The following is a 12778-nucleotide window of genomic DNA, read 5'->3' as shown; positions in this document are numbered from 1 at the left end:
GTTCTCTGAACTTCTTGGATGTATATTTTTATGTCTTTTGCTAAGTTTGGGAAGTTCTCTGTTATTATTTCTTTGACTATTCCTTCTACCCCTATCTCTCTTTCTTCTCCTTCTGGGATCCCATAACACATGTATTGGTGTGCTTGATGGTATCCCCTAGCTGTTTTAGGCTATTTTTGCTTTTAATAATTCTTTTTTCTTTCTACTACTCGGCCCGACTCATTTCAAGTGCATTGTCTTCGAGTTCTCTGATTCTTTCTTTTGCCAGCTCCATCCTGCTTTTAAAGCCTCCTGAGCATTTTTCATGTTGGTTATTGTGGTCTTCAATTCTAATAGTTCTGTTTGGCTTCTTTTTAAAATTTCTGTTTCTTTACTTAGATTCTCATATTGCTCATTCTTTGTTTTTCTTATATCCTATCATTCTTCCTCTGTACTTTTCTTCATCTCCTTAAGTATTCTTAAATTCTTTTTTTTTTTTTTTTTTTAAGTCTTTGGTATGTCCACATTCTTGTCTTCTTCATTGGTGTTTTCTGATTTTTAGCCTTTTCCTTTGGATGGGCCATCATTTCCTGTTTCTTTGTCTTGTACTCTTTTATTGCACACTGTAAATTTTAATATTTTAAAACGTTAACTCTAACATTTATCTCCCAAGATATGTTTCTTGGTTTTGTAACCAGTTGGTGATAAGATGGAGATTTTCTTGAGCTTCAGCCCTCCTATCAGGAATGTCTTCGCAAGGTAAATGCTCTGAGCAGGGTTTTTCCTGCCTTACTGGTCCCCTGTCTTGTCCTGGGCTTTTGCTTGTTAGTTGTTTTGGAGTTCCCTGTCCGCAGGAGATTTTTGTCCCTTCTGTTTTCCAGAGGACAAACCTCCCTCACCTGGTTATCTGAAGCTGGCAGGCCTTTGTCCCAGACAGTCTACCTCTTTAGATTTTTACACTCCTTTCTTTGTCTAATGCTGCTTTTGCCTGGAAAGCAAATTCTGGGAGGAGGGTCACCCCATGGACAACTTTCCCAGTTCAATCTTTCCCAGTCAAAACAGAGCCATGGACCCATGGAGGGGGCACAGAACAGCTCCAAAGTGTCCTGAGGAATGGATCAGGAAGGGTGCCAAAACTTCTCCAACAGTTCCCCAGAGCTGGGCTCTCCTGGCCTGCCCAGCAAATGTAGCCCTTCAGCTACTTCCTGACCCTCATCCCCCACACCTCTGAGCCCTGTGGAAGCCCTGCATATTTAAATCTCTCTACTGCCTCTGCCCCTGTCCAGCAAGGATTAAAACAATGGCTGCTACTCCTTTGTCCAGGGTAGGCTGAAGCAATAGATACCCTCAGAGCCAGGACCCAGCAGTCTGAATTTGCTAATCAAAAGCATGATCAGGGATTGGCTGTGCTCACCCCTGTTCTTGGGAAAGAGGATTTTTATGTCTCTTTCCATCAGCATCGGCTAACCAGGGACTGGACCCCGTGGCAGCCTGTGGCAAGAATGGGGGATGCGTGTCAGTACTGTTGCAGGGAAGGAGCAATTTATAGTTCTTTACCATAGTTTATCAGCCTCTTCCTCCCACTCTTCCCTGGATTCTGTCCAGTGTTCTTCTGACTTCTGGTATTTCAAAATAGTTGTTTCAAACAGTTCTTGTCTGTTTAATAATTATTTTGGAGGTAAGATTGAGTACTGGAGCTTCCTACTCAACCATCTCCTTACTCATTTTTTGATGTCCACTCTTGAGAAGTATTTGATTTTGATGAAATGTTTCTTATCTACATTTTCTTGTATGATATTTTTTTAGATCTGTCTACTACATTTTATTTATCCCAGGTTTATGAAAATATGTTCCTATGTTTGTTTTCTTTAAAACACTACATGGATTTTTCTTTAACATTTAGATCTATGATCCATTGCAAATTAATTTTGGGTATGATGTGAGGTTAGAGTTGACATTTTTTTCTCCATGTGGATATATAGTTGTTTTAGCACCACTTGTTTGAAAATACTTTCATTTCCTGATTCATTTCCTTTGACACCTTTGTTGAAATATGGATGGGTCTCTGCATTCTGTTCCATTGATCCATTTGTCCCTGTTTATGTCAGTACCACACTGTCTTGATTATTGGAACTTTATGGTAAACCTTGGAATCAAATACTATGTCTTCCATCCTTGTTCTTTTTTCAAGTCTGTTTTGACTATTTTATTAATAGAATCTTTATATTTCCATTTAAGCTTAGAATAAACTCATCAATTTCCTCCAGAAAGACTTCTCGGATTTCTTTTGCAATGGTATTGACTCTGTTGGTCAGTGCTATTGAATCTTGTAATTCATAAACATGGTATATCTCCATTTATTTAAGTCTTCAGTTTCTTAAATGTACCTTTTATTTCTGGGATAAATCCTACTTGGACAGTATGTATTATCCTAGATTTAATTTGCCAATGTTTTGTTAAGTATTTTTGCATCTGTATTTATGAGGGATATTGGTCTATAGTTTTTACTTCTTGAAATAGCTTTCTCAGGTTTTGTTATAAGGTTTTGATGTCTTCATGAAATGAGTAGGAAAGTGTTCCCTTCTCTATTTTCAAAAGACTGACATTATTTCCTTTGCTTCTGTTGAGAATTCAGCTGTCCGTCTTATTGTTGCTTCTTTCACAGTACTGTGCCTTTAAAAATCTGGATTATTGAAATATTTTCTCTGTGTATATCTCAGCAGTTTTACTATGATGTGTCTGTATGTGGTTTTCTTTGTATATACTTAGGGTTTGTAGAGTCCCTTGATTCTGTGACTTTATGTCTTTATCAATTGTGGCAAATTCTTAGTCATCTTCCAAATATTGTTTCTGCCCTTTCTCTCCTTTCACAGAAAGCTAAAGTTGCAATGGACTTTAAATATACCTCAATCCCCTCTTTTCACTTAGGTAACCCTTAAAAATCCAGTCTAAGAACAGTGATATAGATAAGCAGTCCAATGATGAAAAATAATTATAAAGTAATTCAGATCCTTTATTTGGATTTCTTGGAGAACATCTGGGGAGGGGGGCGATTTATAATCCACTGCAGTAACACATAATACCCCTTTCTACTCCTTTCTAATTCCCCCATACTATGTATCTACTTGGAAAACTCCCTCCCAAACCACATCCAGCCAACACCACGACATTTTTGAAGCATGGAGAGGGGAGAGAACCCTTGAGACTCACACAGCAGTTAGTTCCTCCCCATCACCTAGCTGAAGAAGCAGGTCCAGAGGGACGGACAGGCTGGCCCTCTGTCTCGGGGACACGTGGAGCTGAGCAAGGTGTAAGACCCAGGACCTGGGCTCACTCTCCATGTCGAGGCTACCTGCCCCTCCTGGGGAGGGGGGTACCTCCCCTGGGAGTCCTGGCGACAGCAAGGGGCCCTCCCTTGACCCAGGGCTCTTAACGCAGCACTAGGGAGAAGTCTGAAGGGAGGTGGGGAGTAAGCCCTTCCCCTCTCAGCTCTCGGCAGGGGCTCAGGCCTGGACTTGGAGCCAGGGGAGTGGGCAGGAGCTGCGGAACGGGACACCCTGCGCGGCCTCATAAAGCGTCTCCCACACGGCTCCCCTGGCTTATGGGAGACTCCAGGAAAGGAATCCCTCTCCTGGGGTTTTATGATCTTTTTGAAAGAATCTTTCAAAGGGATGATAATTGAATCGGCATCACTGGAGTTTCCTTTTTCAAATCATTACTTCTGAAAGGGCAATATCGTTGTTGCCACTCACCTGAATGTTGGTAAGTATAGGCCCTGAAGAAGATGACACAGGACAGACACCGAGACCCCCACGGAGACACAGGACAGACGCGGAGCCCACCATGGAGACACAGGACAGATGCCGCTGAGCCCACCACGGAGACACAGGACAGATGCAGAGCCCACCCCTGAGACACAGGACAGACGTCAAGCCCACCATGGAGACACAGGACAGACGCCGAGCCCACCACAGAGAGCAGGACAGATGCCAAGCTCACCCCTGAGACACAGGACAGACGCCAAGCCCACCACGGAGACACAGAACAGACGCTGAGCCTACCACGGGAACACAGGACAGACACCAAAGAGCCCACCATGGAGACACAGAACAGGTGCCGCTGAGCCCACCATGGAGACACAGGACAGACGCTGAGCCCACCATGGAGACAGGACAGACACCAAGCCCACCCCCAAGACACAGGACAGACGCCGAGTCACCGCGGTGATACAGGGCAGGTGCAGAACCTGGCCGTGGACAGCAGGCGGAGGACAGGGTGCTGAAACAGGAAGTGGAAGGACACCAAATGAAAGCTTTCGTGGGTCTTGTTTATACACATCTCCTCCCCTAAATTGACCTCGCGTGTACTGGATCACCTCCTCAAGCTAAACAGGGGAAAGGCGGGCCAAGAGTGACTATTTCTGCGTCTGTCTACATAGCTCTAAGGTCAGATATGCTATATTGGGATGGAAAAGTCTCCAAGTCAGGACACTTGATACATGCTGGTTATAATAAATTTAATACTTTCAATCAGCAAGGAAATTTGAATAATTTGTCCCTACCAACTGGGATTCTTGTCATGCTGTTTGCTCTGAAGAGTTCTTTGCTGTATCCACCTCTGTGCCTGCCCTTCGCTGCGGCATGGCGTCCTCACGCTGTCCGTTCCCACTCAAGGCCAGTGAGGCTCTGCCCCACGACTCCGTGCCGAGTGTGCTCTGCGCCTCTTCTGTCTTCTTTGCTGTGCCTCTCCTCCTCGCTTTATTTGTGTTCTGGTGAATAGTTTTGTCCCAGTAGGTCAGTAACAGACAAGCTACGAACACAGGGAGGGTTGGGTTGGAGGTAAAAATCCAAATAACTTTCAGAGACACTGGTTGGAAACACAGAGGTCAGCAGGAAATCAGGGGCTAGTGGGCATCTGGACATCATGAAGGCCACTGGAAACGTCACTCGGTCCAGGTTTTGGAACAGGTTATGTCTTCAGGGATTTGAAGAGAACAAAAGAGCAGTTTCCAGCATGTGATACCAGATTGGTCTTCAATCCAATAGGCTGCCCCTTCAGATATGGCTCCTGTTCCCAGGAAATCAGCGAGAACTTCCCCTGCTCCAGCACACACAAACAAGAGCTCAGTGGAGGTACATTAAATGGGGGTACATGCTAAAACAAGTGCTCAGTGGGGCTGGGTGGTATCTTAGTTTGCCAGGGCTGCTGTGACAAAATGCCACAGAATAGTTGGCTTAAACAACAGCGGGCAATCGCCTGGCAGTTCTGGAGGCTGGACGTCAGAGCCAGGGTGTCGGCAGGGCTGTGCCACCTCTGAAGCCCGCAGGGCTCTGGCGGTGGCTTGCGGGCCATCCGTGGCATCCTTGGCTTGTGGCGTGGCTCACTCTCTGTCCCCTTCACAGGGCCATCCGTCTCTGTCTGTCTGTCCCTTACTTACTGACTATGGCCAAGTTTCTTCTGCTTTTAAATGTGCCAGTCAGATTAGAGTCCCTCCTCAGCCAGTTTGGCTTGAAATTAACTAATGACATCTCCAAAGTCATTTGGAGTGTAAAGAGCACTTTACAAATAAGCTCGTGCTCATGGGACCCAGAGCTGGGACTTGTCTTTTGGGGAGTGTGGCAGTTTGATATTATTTATGAATTTCAAAAAGGGGTATAGATTATGTTTGTAAACTGGTCTGTTCCTCTGGGCAGGATTCCCTTTGATTGATTTAAATTCAAAAGCTTTATGTTTACTTGATCAAATCAAGATTAGAGCTTTGATTCGACTGTGTCTTCAGGACATGCAGAGTTGAGTCCCTGCCTCCTTGGTGGGCTATATAAACAGACACTCACACAGAAGTAGATACACAGAGCTCCATAGACATGGCAGAAGCCCTGGGAAGAGAGGTGAGCCCCATGCCAGCCCACAGCTGAGATGGGAAGAAGCTGGGCCCCCGGAGCCTTAAGAGGGAAGAGGAAGGCTGAGCCCTCATAGGCATCGCCCGCCATCTTGCTTCAACACATGGCAACAGACTTTGAGTGAGGAAGTACCTCTTACGGTACCTTCAGTTGGCCTCTTCAGGGCCTAGTAAGTGTAAGCCTTTCCCCAAATAAATACCCCTTATAAAAGTCAACAGATTTCCAGTGCTTTCCATCAGTGCCCCTTTGGCTGACTAATGCAGGGAGACACCATTCAATGCTGTAGGTGGTTGTAATGTTAGTTACTCTTAATCAAGGACTGGGCAGTAGGCTCCTCATCACTTTAGAAGTTTAAGAATAACAAGTGCAGTATGCGGCACACCTGTTCATCCACTCAAAGATGCAAATGTTTATTGTGCAACTTCTATAGCGAAACCCTGAGCCCGGTGTGCAGCAGCAGCAGGCAGAGGCCTTGCCAGCAGGATGTGCTCACAGGGCTGGCTCTAAGACTGGTCTACAGGTTAGCTCATGCCAGCGACCATTGACAAGTGCAAGACTGCCTGAAGGGTAGTGACAGACAGGTGTTTGGATTTGGTTCTAGGGTCTTCTATTGACTCCTTTTTTTTTTCCTCTCCCCTTCCCGTCCCCCGACCCAGTTGTCTGCTCTCTGTGTCCATTTGCTGTGTGTTCTTCTGTGACCGCTTCTATCCTTAGCAGCAGCACCAGGAATCTGTTTCTTTTTGTTGCATCATCTTGTTGTGTCAGCTCTCCGTGTGTGCGGCGCCATTCCTGGGCAGGCTGTACTTTCTTTCGCACTGGGCGGCTCTCCTTACAGGGCACACTCCTTGTGCGTGGGGCTCCCCTATGCAGGGGACACCCCTGTGTGGCAAGGCACTCCTTGCGCGCATCAGCACTGTGCATGGGCCAGCTCCACATGGGTCAAGGAGGCCCGGGGTTTGAACCGTGGACCTCCCACGTGGTAGACAGATGCCCTAACCACTGGGCCAAATCCGATTCCCTTCCATTGACCCTTGACTCACAAAATGTTAATATTCATTTTGGTTTGGGTTTGCCTCTAAACAAAGTAAATTGCATTTATGTATCTGTGATCAGTGGCTCTCCATTTTCTTAAAAGTTGCTTGATTTTAATTTTCATCATTTGCCCTCAGAATCTCAGGTATAGCCACATAGGCTAAGTTGGAGTGGGCTTTCTCCAGGACATAGTGTCCACACTTCGGCAACCACGTGCATTGGAGAAAGCATTGGAGATGCACACAGATTGAGCCTCGCTGAGATTCCATCACTTCAGTGCATATTTTCCTCTATTTTTAGTCTTGAAGTCGTGTTGCTCAGAAAAGAAAGTATAATCTCTTTCTGTTTCCATGCGGATTTAGTAGAGTCGTGGTAATGATTTTTCCCCTCTTTCCAAAGTCGGGTATCGATGACATCCTGGAAGCTTTCCTCAATCTTGACCCAGGTTGTAAAACTGGACCCGTTTCCAGAGCCTGCTCACTTTCCGACGGCTTTTCGTGGCGTGTCCACCTGCACGGTCACCTCCGCTTCTGCCTGATGCCTTGGTGGTGTGTGGAGTTGGGCTCCTCGCTGCCGGCCGTGCGCTGGGCTTGGTGACAGAGCGGCGTGTGTCAGCACAGAGCTCACCCCTCCGAGCCCGCCGTCCTGGAAGGGAGGGGAGCGTGAAACAGAAATCTCACGAGCCACCCACTGCTGCCCACCGGGGTGAGCCTCGTGCAAGAGAGGAGACCCCGGGGCCCGGCGTCGCCAGGAGGGAGGGTGGGCTGACCGCTGAGGCTTTCACACTGTGCTCAGACGCCAGGACCTGGAGCAGCGGGTTTTCCTTGAATCGTGTAAGAAAACATAACGGACCGAAGCCTTAGCAAGTCCGTATTGAAATCCGCCTTCCTTCTTCACGGGAACTAGCTTTTGTAGGTTTTCAGCAGAAGCCGGGACAGCGAGAGAGCGCTGCCTCGGCCCTGCAGACGCCCGCGGCTGCATTTCGGCTTTCCTTTGGCGAGGGGGCAGCCACCCAGGGCCTCTTCTTGCACCCCAGGACTCCCCGGAGCTCTGTAGGCGCCCCAGTGCTCACGGGGGGCTGGGGGCTCAGCACCCGGCGGGTCCTGATTTAACGTAGAGACTCGGTTCCCTGGGCTTGGGCTTAGAGCCGTGGGGGCAGCAGGAGAGGGAGGGCGGGGGCTGGGGAGGGGCAGCGAGGTGGACCCCTGACCTCGGGGGACAGCAGGGCCGTGCCCTTCTCGTTCGGTGCTCCTTCCGGCTCTCCCTGGAATCTTGTGGTGGGCGGGGGGGATGTCCAGCAGAGGGGGCGATGTGCCCCTCAAAGAGGACCTCCCATTGGGGCGCATCGGCGGGCGCGGGCATGCCTGGCTCTCCAGACCCCCAGTACACGGCCCTTGCTCACTCCCCCTGCCCTTGGAGCCGGGGCACCGCGGCGGAGGCGGGGATGCCGGCACCTGCCTGGTGGCAGTGGCCACGAAGGCGCGTCTGCCAGGGGGACAGGACTCTCAGCCGGACCCAGGCTCGCTGCCGTCCGCGGTGCGTCCTGAGTGGCTTCTGTGGCGCCGTGAGGAGCTGGCCGCCGACAGCGCCCTGCTGGATTCAAGTCTCCCCGCATCCGCTTTGCAGGTTGGGAAACTGAGGCTTCCGCCCCAGGCGCGCGCGCCCGTCCCGCTTTCCTCTGTACCAGTCTCCTCAGGATCATCTGAAGGCGTTTGGAACTAAGATAGGAGATGGGCACCCCACCCTGCAGCGGGGCCTGCCTCCTGGTCCCCGCGGGTGGCCTCTGTGCGCCCCTCGTGGGCCTCGGCTGCCTGCTGGTGTCCTTGGCATCCGCCCGCTGTCACGGGCAAGGAGGGCCCAGGCCAGCCCCTTGGCCTCCCCAGCCAGGCCCCCGGCCCGGGAGAGGCAGGCGGGAGCCCTCGGGCCATCCTGGCTGCACGGGCTGGCCTCCCGGGGCACGCTTGTGCACACTCATGCACGCTCATGCACACTCGGCAGGCTTCAGCAGGGAAATGCACGAGGTGACCGGGCCCTTTGACGGTGACGGCACGGGTAGTTGACAGGTAATCAGCGCCTCTTGGCAGCCAGAGAGCCGGGGTCTCAGGCCAAGACACCCCGCAGACCCCGTAACTTCCCCCAGGATGGCCTCCGGGGGCTCTGTCCGCCGCCGGCGCCTGGCCTGGGCTGGGCAGGGCTGCTGGGCAGACAGAGCGTTTCAGGGGGGACTCTCTGTCCTTTAGGCTCCCCAGCTTCCCGGGGGCCCCCCAGGCACAGCCCAGGACCCCCTCACTGAGCCGGCGCCTGAAAGAGGTGGGACACGTCGGTCTCCTCTGGCACCGTCTCCCCGGCGCCTCCAGCCGCCCTCGCGCGGTCAGCCTGAGACGAGGCTGTGTCTGCTTGGCTGCCGGGCCACGCTCTCAGCCGCGCTCAGCGTTCTCGGCTCCAAGAGGGAACACTCCCGGGGCATTAAACAGGCTCATCCAGATGACGTGCTCGCGTGCCGGGTCGGGCTTTGTGGTCAGCTCCAAAGTCTAGCCCCGGGAAGGCCCTGCGCTTGTACTTCCTAGCTCCGCGGCATCCTTAGGAGATGGTACCCAGGGATGCTGTCCCTGCCTCCTGGCCCGCCCTCATCATGTTCACCCTCCCTCTGGCTCTTCGTGTTTTCCTGCTTTTCCTTCTCCATGGCCTCTTCCTTTGAATGCCCCAGTAGCTGCCCCCAACCCCCGTGGTCTCACTGGACCCAGGACACTATTAGTTGCTGACGAGCCCTGACGCCCTGGGCGGGTTGTGCTTTCTGGAGCCCCCGTGCCTCTGAGTGGCACCGCCAGCCTGGAACTGCGGTCGTCGTCCTGCACTTTGACAGTGCCACCTGGAACTCCGACGGCTGTCCTTTGAAGCCAAAAACTGTCGTCTAGGGTTTTTAAATAGCATCTCAGTCCAGCCCTTATTTCATGTATAACCGTACCTTGATCACGGGTAAAACTCCTTGGTGAAATTCCAATGAAGAATTTTTGGCAGAGCTGGCCATTTTTATGATGCCCAGTTGTGTGAAAATTGAGAGCCAAAGCTGGCGAAGCTGTTTTCAGCTTTTAAGGGATTGGCTGGTAGGGAGGACAGACTTTCAGGGTGAATATTAAAGGAAACCCAACCCACAGGCCCACGACTCTTTCTCTCATTAAGATTTCCTTTGCATTCTCCCGTAATTTTTCCAGTTTTGTGCTGTGTTCAAGGGGTGTTACTTGATTAAATAGTTGCACCTGCCCTCACCCCTTTTAGATGTAAGGGTTCATAGTAACCATCAGTAAGACATTTCATCCCTAATAAATGGCATTAAAAGGTCACTCAGGTGCTATGGAGTGCACTGCCTAGAAAAGCCAGCTACTGAAGCCAGGGACACAGTTAGGTCAGTGCTCTGTAGCAGGTATATTGACCAGTATTTGATTTCCACAAAGAGTCAGAGATTTTTAATTTAGGAAGAAGAGAAACCCATATGGATGTGGTGATGGCACTGGCTGGGAAGAATTGCAAGGAAATAATCTCGGGGAGGTGGGGAGGGAGACGAGGTCTAAAGGTGAGGCAAGAATGGCCCAAGTCTAGAAGGTCTTCCCATATTCTCTCTACTTTTGTATCTGTTTGAAATTTTTCACAATAAAAATTTAAAAAAGAAACAATTTAAACCCATGGTGGTGCCACTGTACACCCAGATGTTATGCAGCTATTAAAATAGCACTTAGGGGGGTATATGGGAACCTCATGTTTTTTATAATGTAACCTTTTTTGTGATGTATGTATCTTCAAAAAAATACAATTTGCAAAAATGATGGGGGTGGGGGCTGGAATATGGGTTATATGGGAATCTCTTATGTTTTTTTAATGTAACGTTCTATGTGATCTATGAACTTTAATTTTAAAGAGTGTTACTTAAAAAAATAGCACTTAGGAAGCATTTTAACGATCTGATGTATTACAAGTAAGAAAATCAGGAAGCCAAACTTTGCAGTGTGGCGCGCAAGCACACGTGGATATCTGCATTAAGAAAATTGACCAAAGGTTCGCTGTGATTATCCTTGATTGTTGGGATGGTGAGTGATCCCATTCTCTGTATTTCCCATACTTCCTACAATGGACAAGAGAAAAGCACAGTATCTCAAAATTTGAGGAAAAAACCCTTTTCGAAGCGAGCGGCCGCACCTGCACTGTGCAGAGGTGAGGCCTTAGCTGGAGGACCCCGTGTTCCCGGCACAGGCTCGGGCCAGCGGCTCCCGAGCGAGCGGCCCCAGGCTGGCCTGGGCGGTCTCTCCTGGGGCGCGTGCCGGCGAGGCCACCACCGGGCCTCTGAGTCCCCTGAAGATGCTCCTTTCCCACGAGTGTCGTCTTCTTTCAGTGGCCTGGGCATGATTTCCACGAGGGTGATGGACCTGAAGCTCCGGGAGGCCGCAGAGGGCCTCGGGGAGGACGGCGCAGGTAAGGCCCCCGCTGCCCTCGGGGGTCCCGGGTGGGGACGGGGGCTGGCAGGCCCCGGCTCCCGGGAGTTCTTTGCGTGGAGGGCGAGGCTTCAGTGCTGCGGGTGCGCAGGTGCCGCGGGCCCTGGCGCCGTCCCGTGGAGATGGAGCGCCGTCCCGTGGAGATGGAGCGCCGTTCAGGGGCAGGGCTCCTTTCGTGTCTCCGTCACACCGGAGCCCTTGTGAGGACGTTGTCCTCATTCCCGGAAGTAAGCAGGCTCTGTCTTTGGTTGACTTGAAAGTGAAGAAGGAAGGACTGACTGGAAGCTTCCGTCATCCAAGTTAACCAAAGGGGCCGGAGGACGGTGGTAAGGTGCAGGATGGCTGGATCTTCCCGAGGAAATAATTGCACTAAGAGAAAGCTTTCGATAAAAGGGGTTAACCCAAGAGACATGTGGAAAGCACCAAGCCCCAGGACTGGTGCATAGTAGGGACTTTAGCATGTTTAGTTTGGTTTCCCATCATCCCCCAACCCAATGCCACCCTCCCCACCCGACTTTACCAAATTTGGAAGCTACTCTTCAGTGCCTGAAGCAACTTTACTTGCACTTGCAAGAAACTAGCATATAAGGTTTTTGAAAAGCTACAGAGAAATTTCTACTGGAGGTAAAGGAGAATAAGAGCACTGAGAAAATCTTAATCATCAGCACCATTTATTAAAGGTTTGCTATAAACGCTAAAAAAAAAAAAAAAAGAAAGAAAAAGCCTTCAATTCTTCCTTTGACGACCTTTATTGTACCCTCTACTGAGCTAAATTCCAGGCCCCTGAAATAACCATCTCGTTACTGACACATTCCAGGGTTACCCATTATGTAATCGGTGTACTGTTACTCATGTATTTCTATTTATGGCTTGATTGCGGTGTAGGATTGACATTAAGGAAAACAAGGATCACATCCCAATGTACCTTTCACCTAGATTAGCCATTGTATCCTCACCTTATGTTGGAAACAAAAGTCTCCATCTCTCTCTTAAGTCAAAACGCCAATAATGATTTTCTTTTATATAATTCAGAGGAACGACCTTTAATCATATTAAATCCCAGTTGCTAGCCACTAGCTTACAGATAATAATTTTATTAAAAACTGTTTCTTACATTGTAGATATGTTTTTCTTACTATTTCATATTTGAGCCACTTTTTCTCTGTCACATTTTACTAGGTACCAAAATTATCAAATATAGGAAAGGTTTTTTAAATTGACCTTGAGAAAATACAGAGTTTCAAAATTTTATCATTTTATTGTACACTGAATTACTTATTTTTAACAATACTAATTGAAGAAATATTTCATTAGCCTGAAACAATAACCTCAGTGAGTGTTAGTTTTGAATATTTATAGAGATCACCCTGCAGAATGATTTTT

General features: G+C 49.3%; 1 protein-coding gene across 2 annotated transcripts in view; it reads left to right on the top strand.

The window, feature by feature from the left end:
- CRACDL (CRACD like) overlaps positions 1 to 12778 on the top strand; it is a 119451-nt gene that overhangs the window by 73682 nt on the left and 32991 nt on the right. For both annotated transcript variants that reach the window (XM_071208730.1, XM_071208731.1), the window contains exon 2: positions 11296 to 11375. In XM_071208730.1, the coding sequence (XP_071064831.1) occupies positions 11306 to 11375 (70 nt within the window). In that variant the 5' untranslated portion in view covers positions 11296 to 11305. The remainder of the gene's footprint in view (positions 1 to 11295; positions 11376 to 12778) is intronic.

Source organism: Dasypus novemcinctus, chromosome 17 (genome assembly GCF_030445035.2).
Source record: "Dasypus novemcinctus isolate mDasNov1 chromosome 17, mDasNov1.1.hap2, whole genome shotgun sequence".
NCBI lineage: Eukaryota > Metazoa > Chordata > Mammalia > Cingulata > Dasypodidae > Dasypus > Dasypus novemcinctus.
The sequence above is the reverse complement of the archived record's forward strand: the minus strand, read 5'-3'. Positions and strand labels throughout refer to the sequence as shown.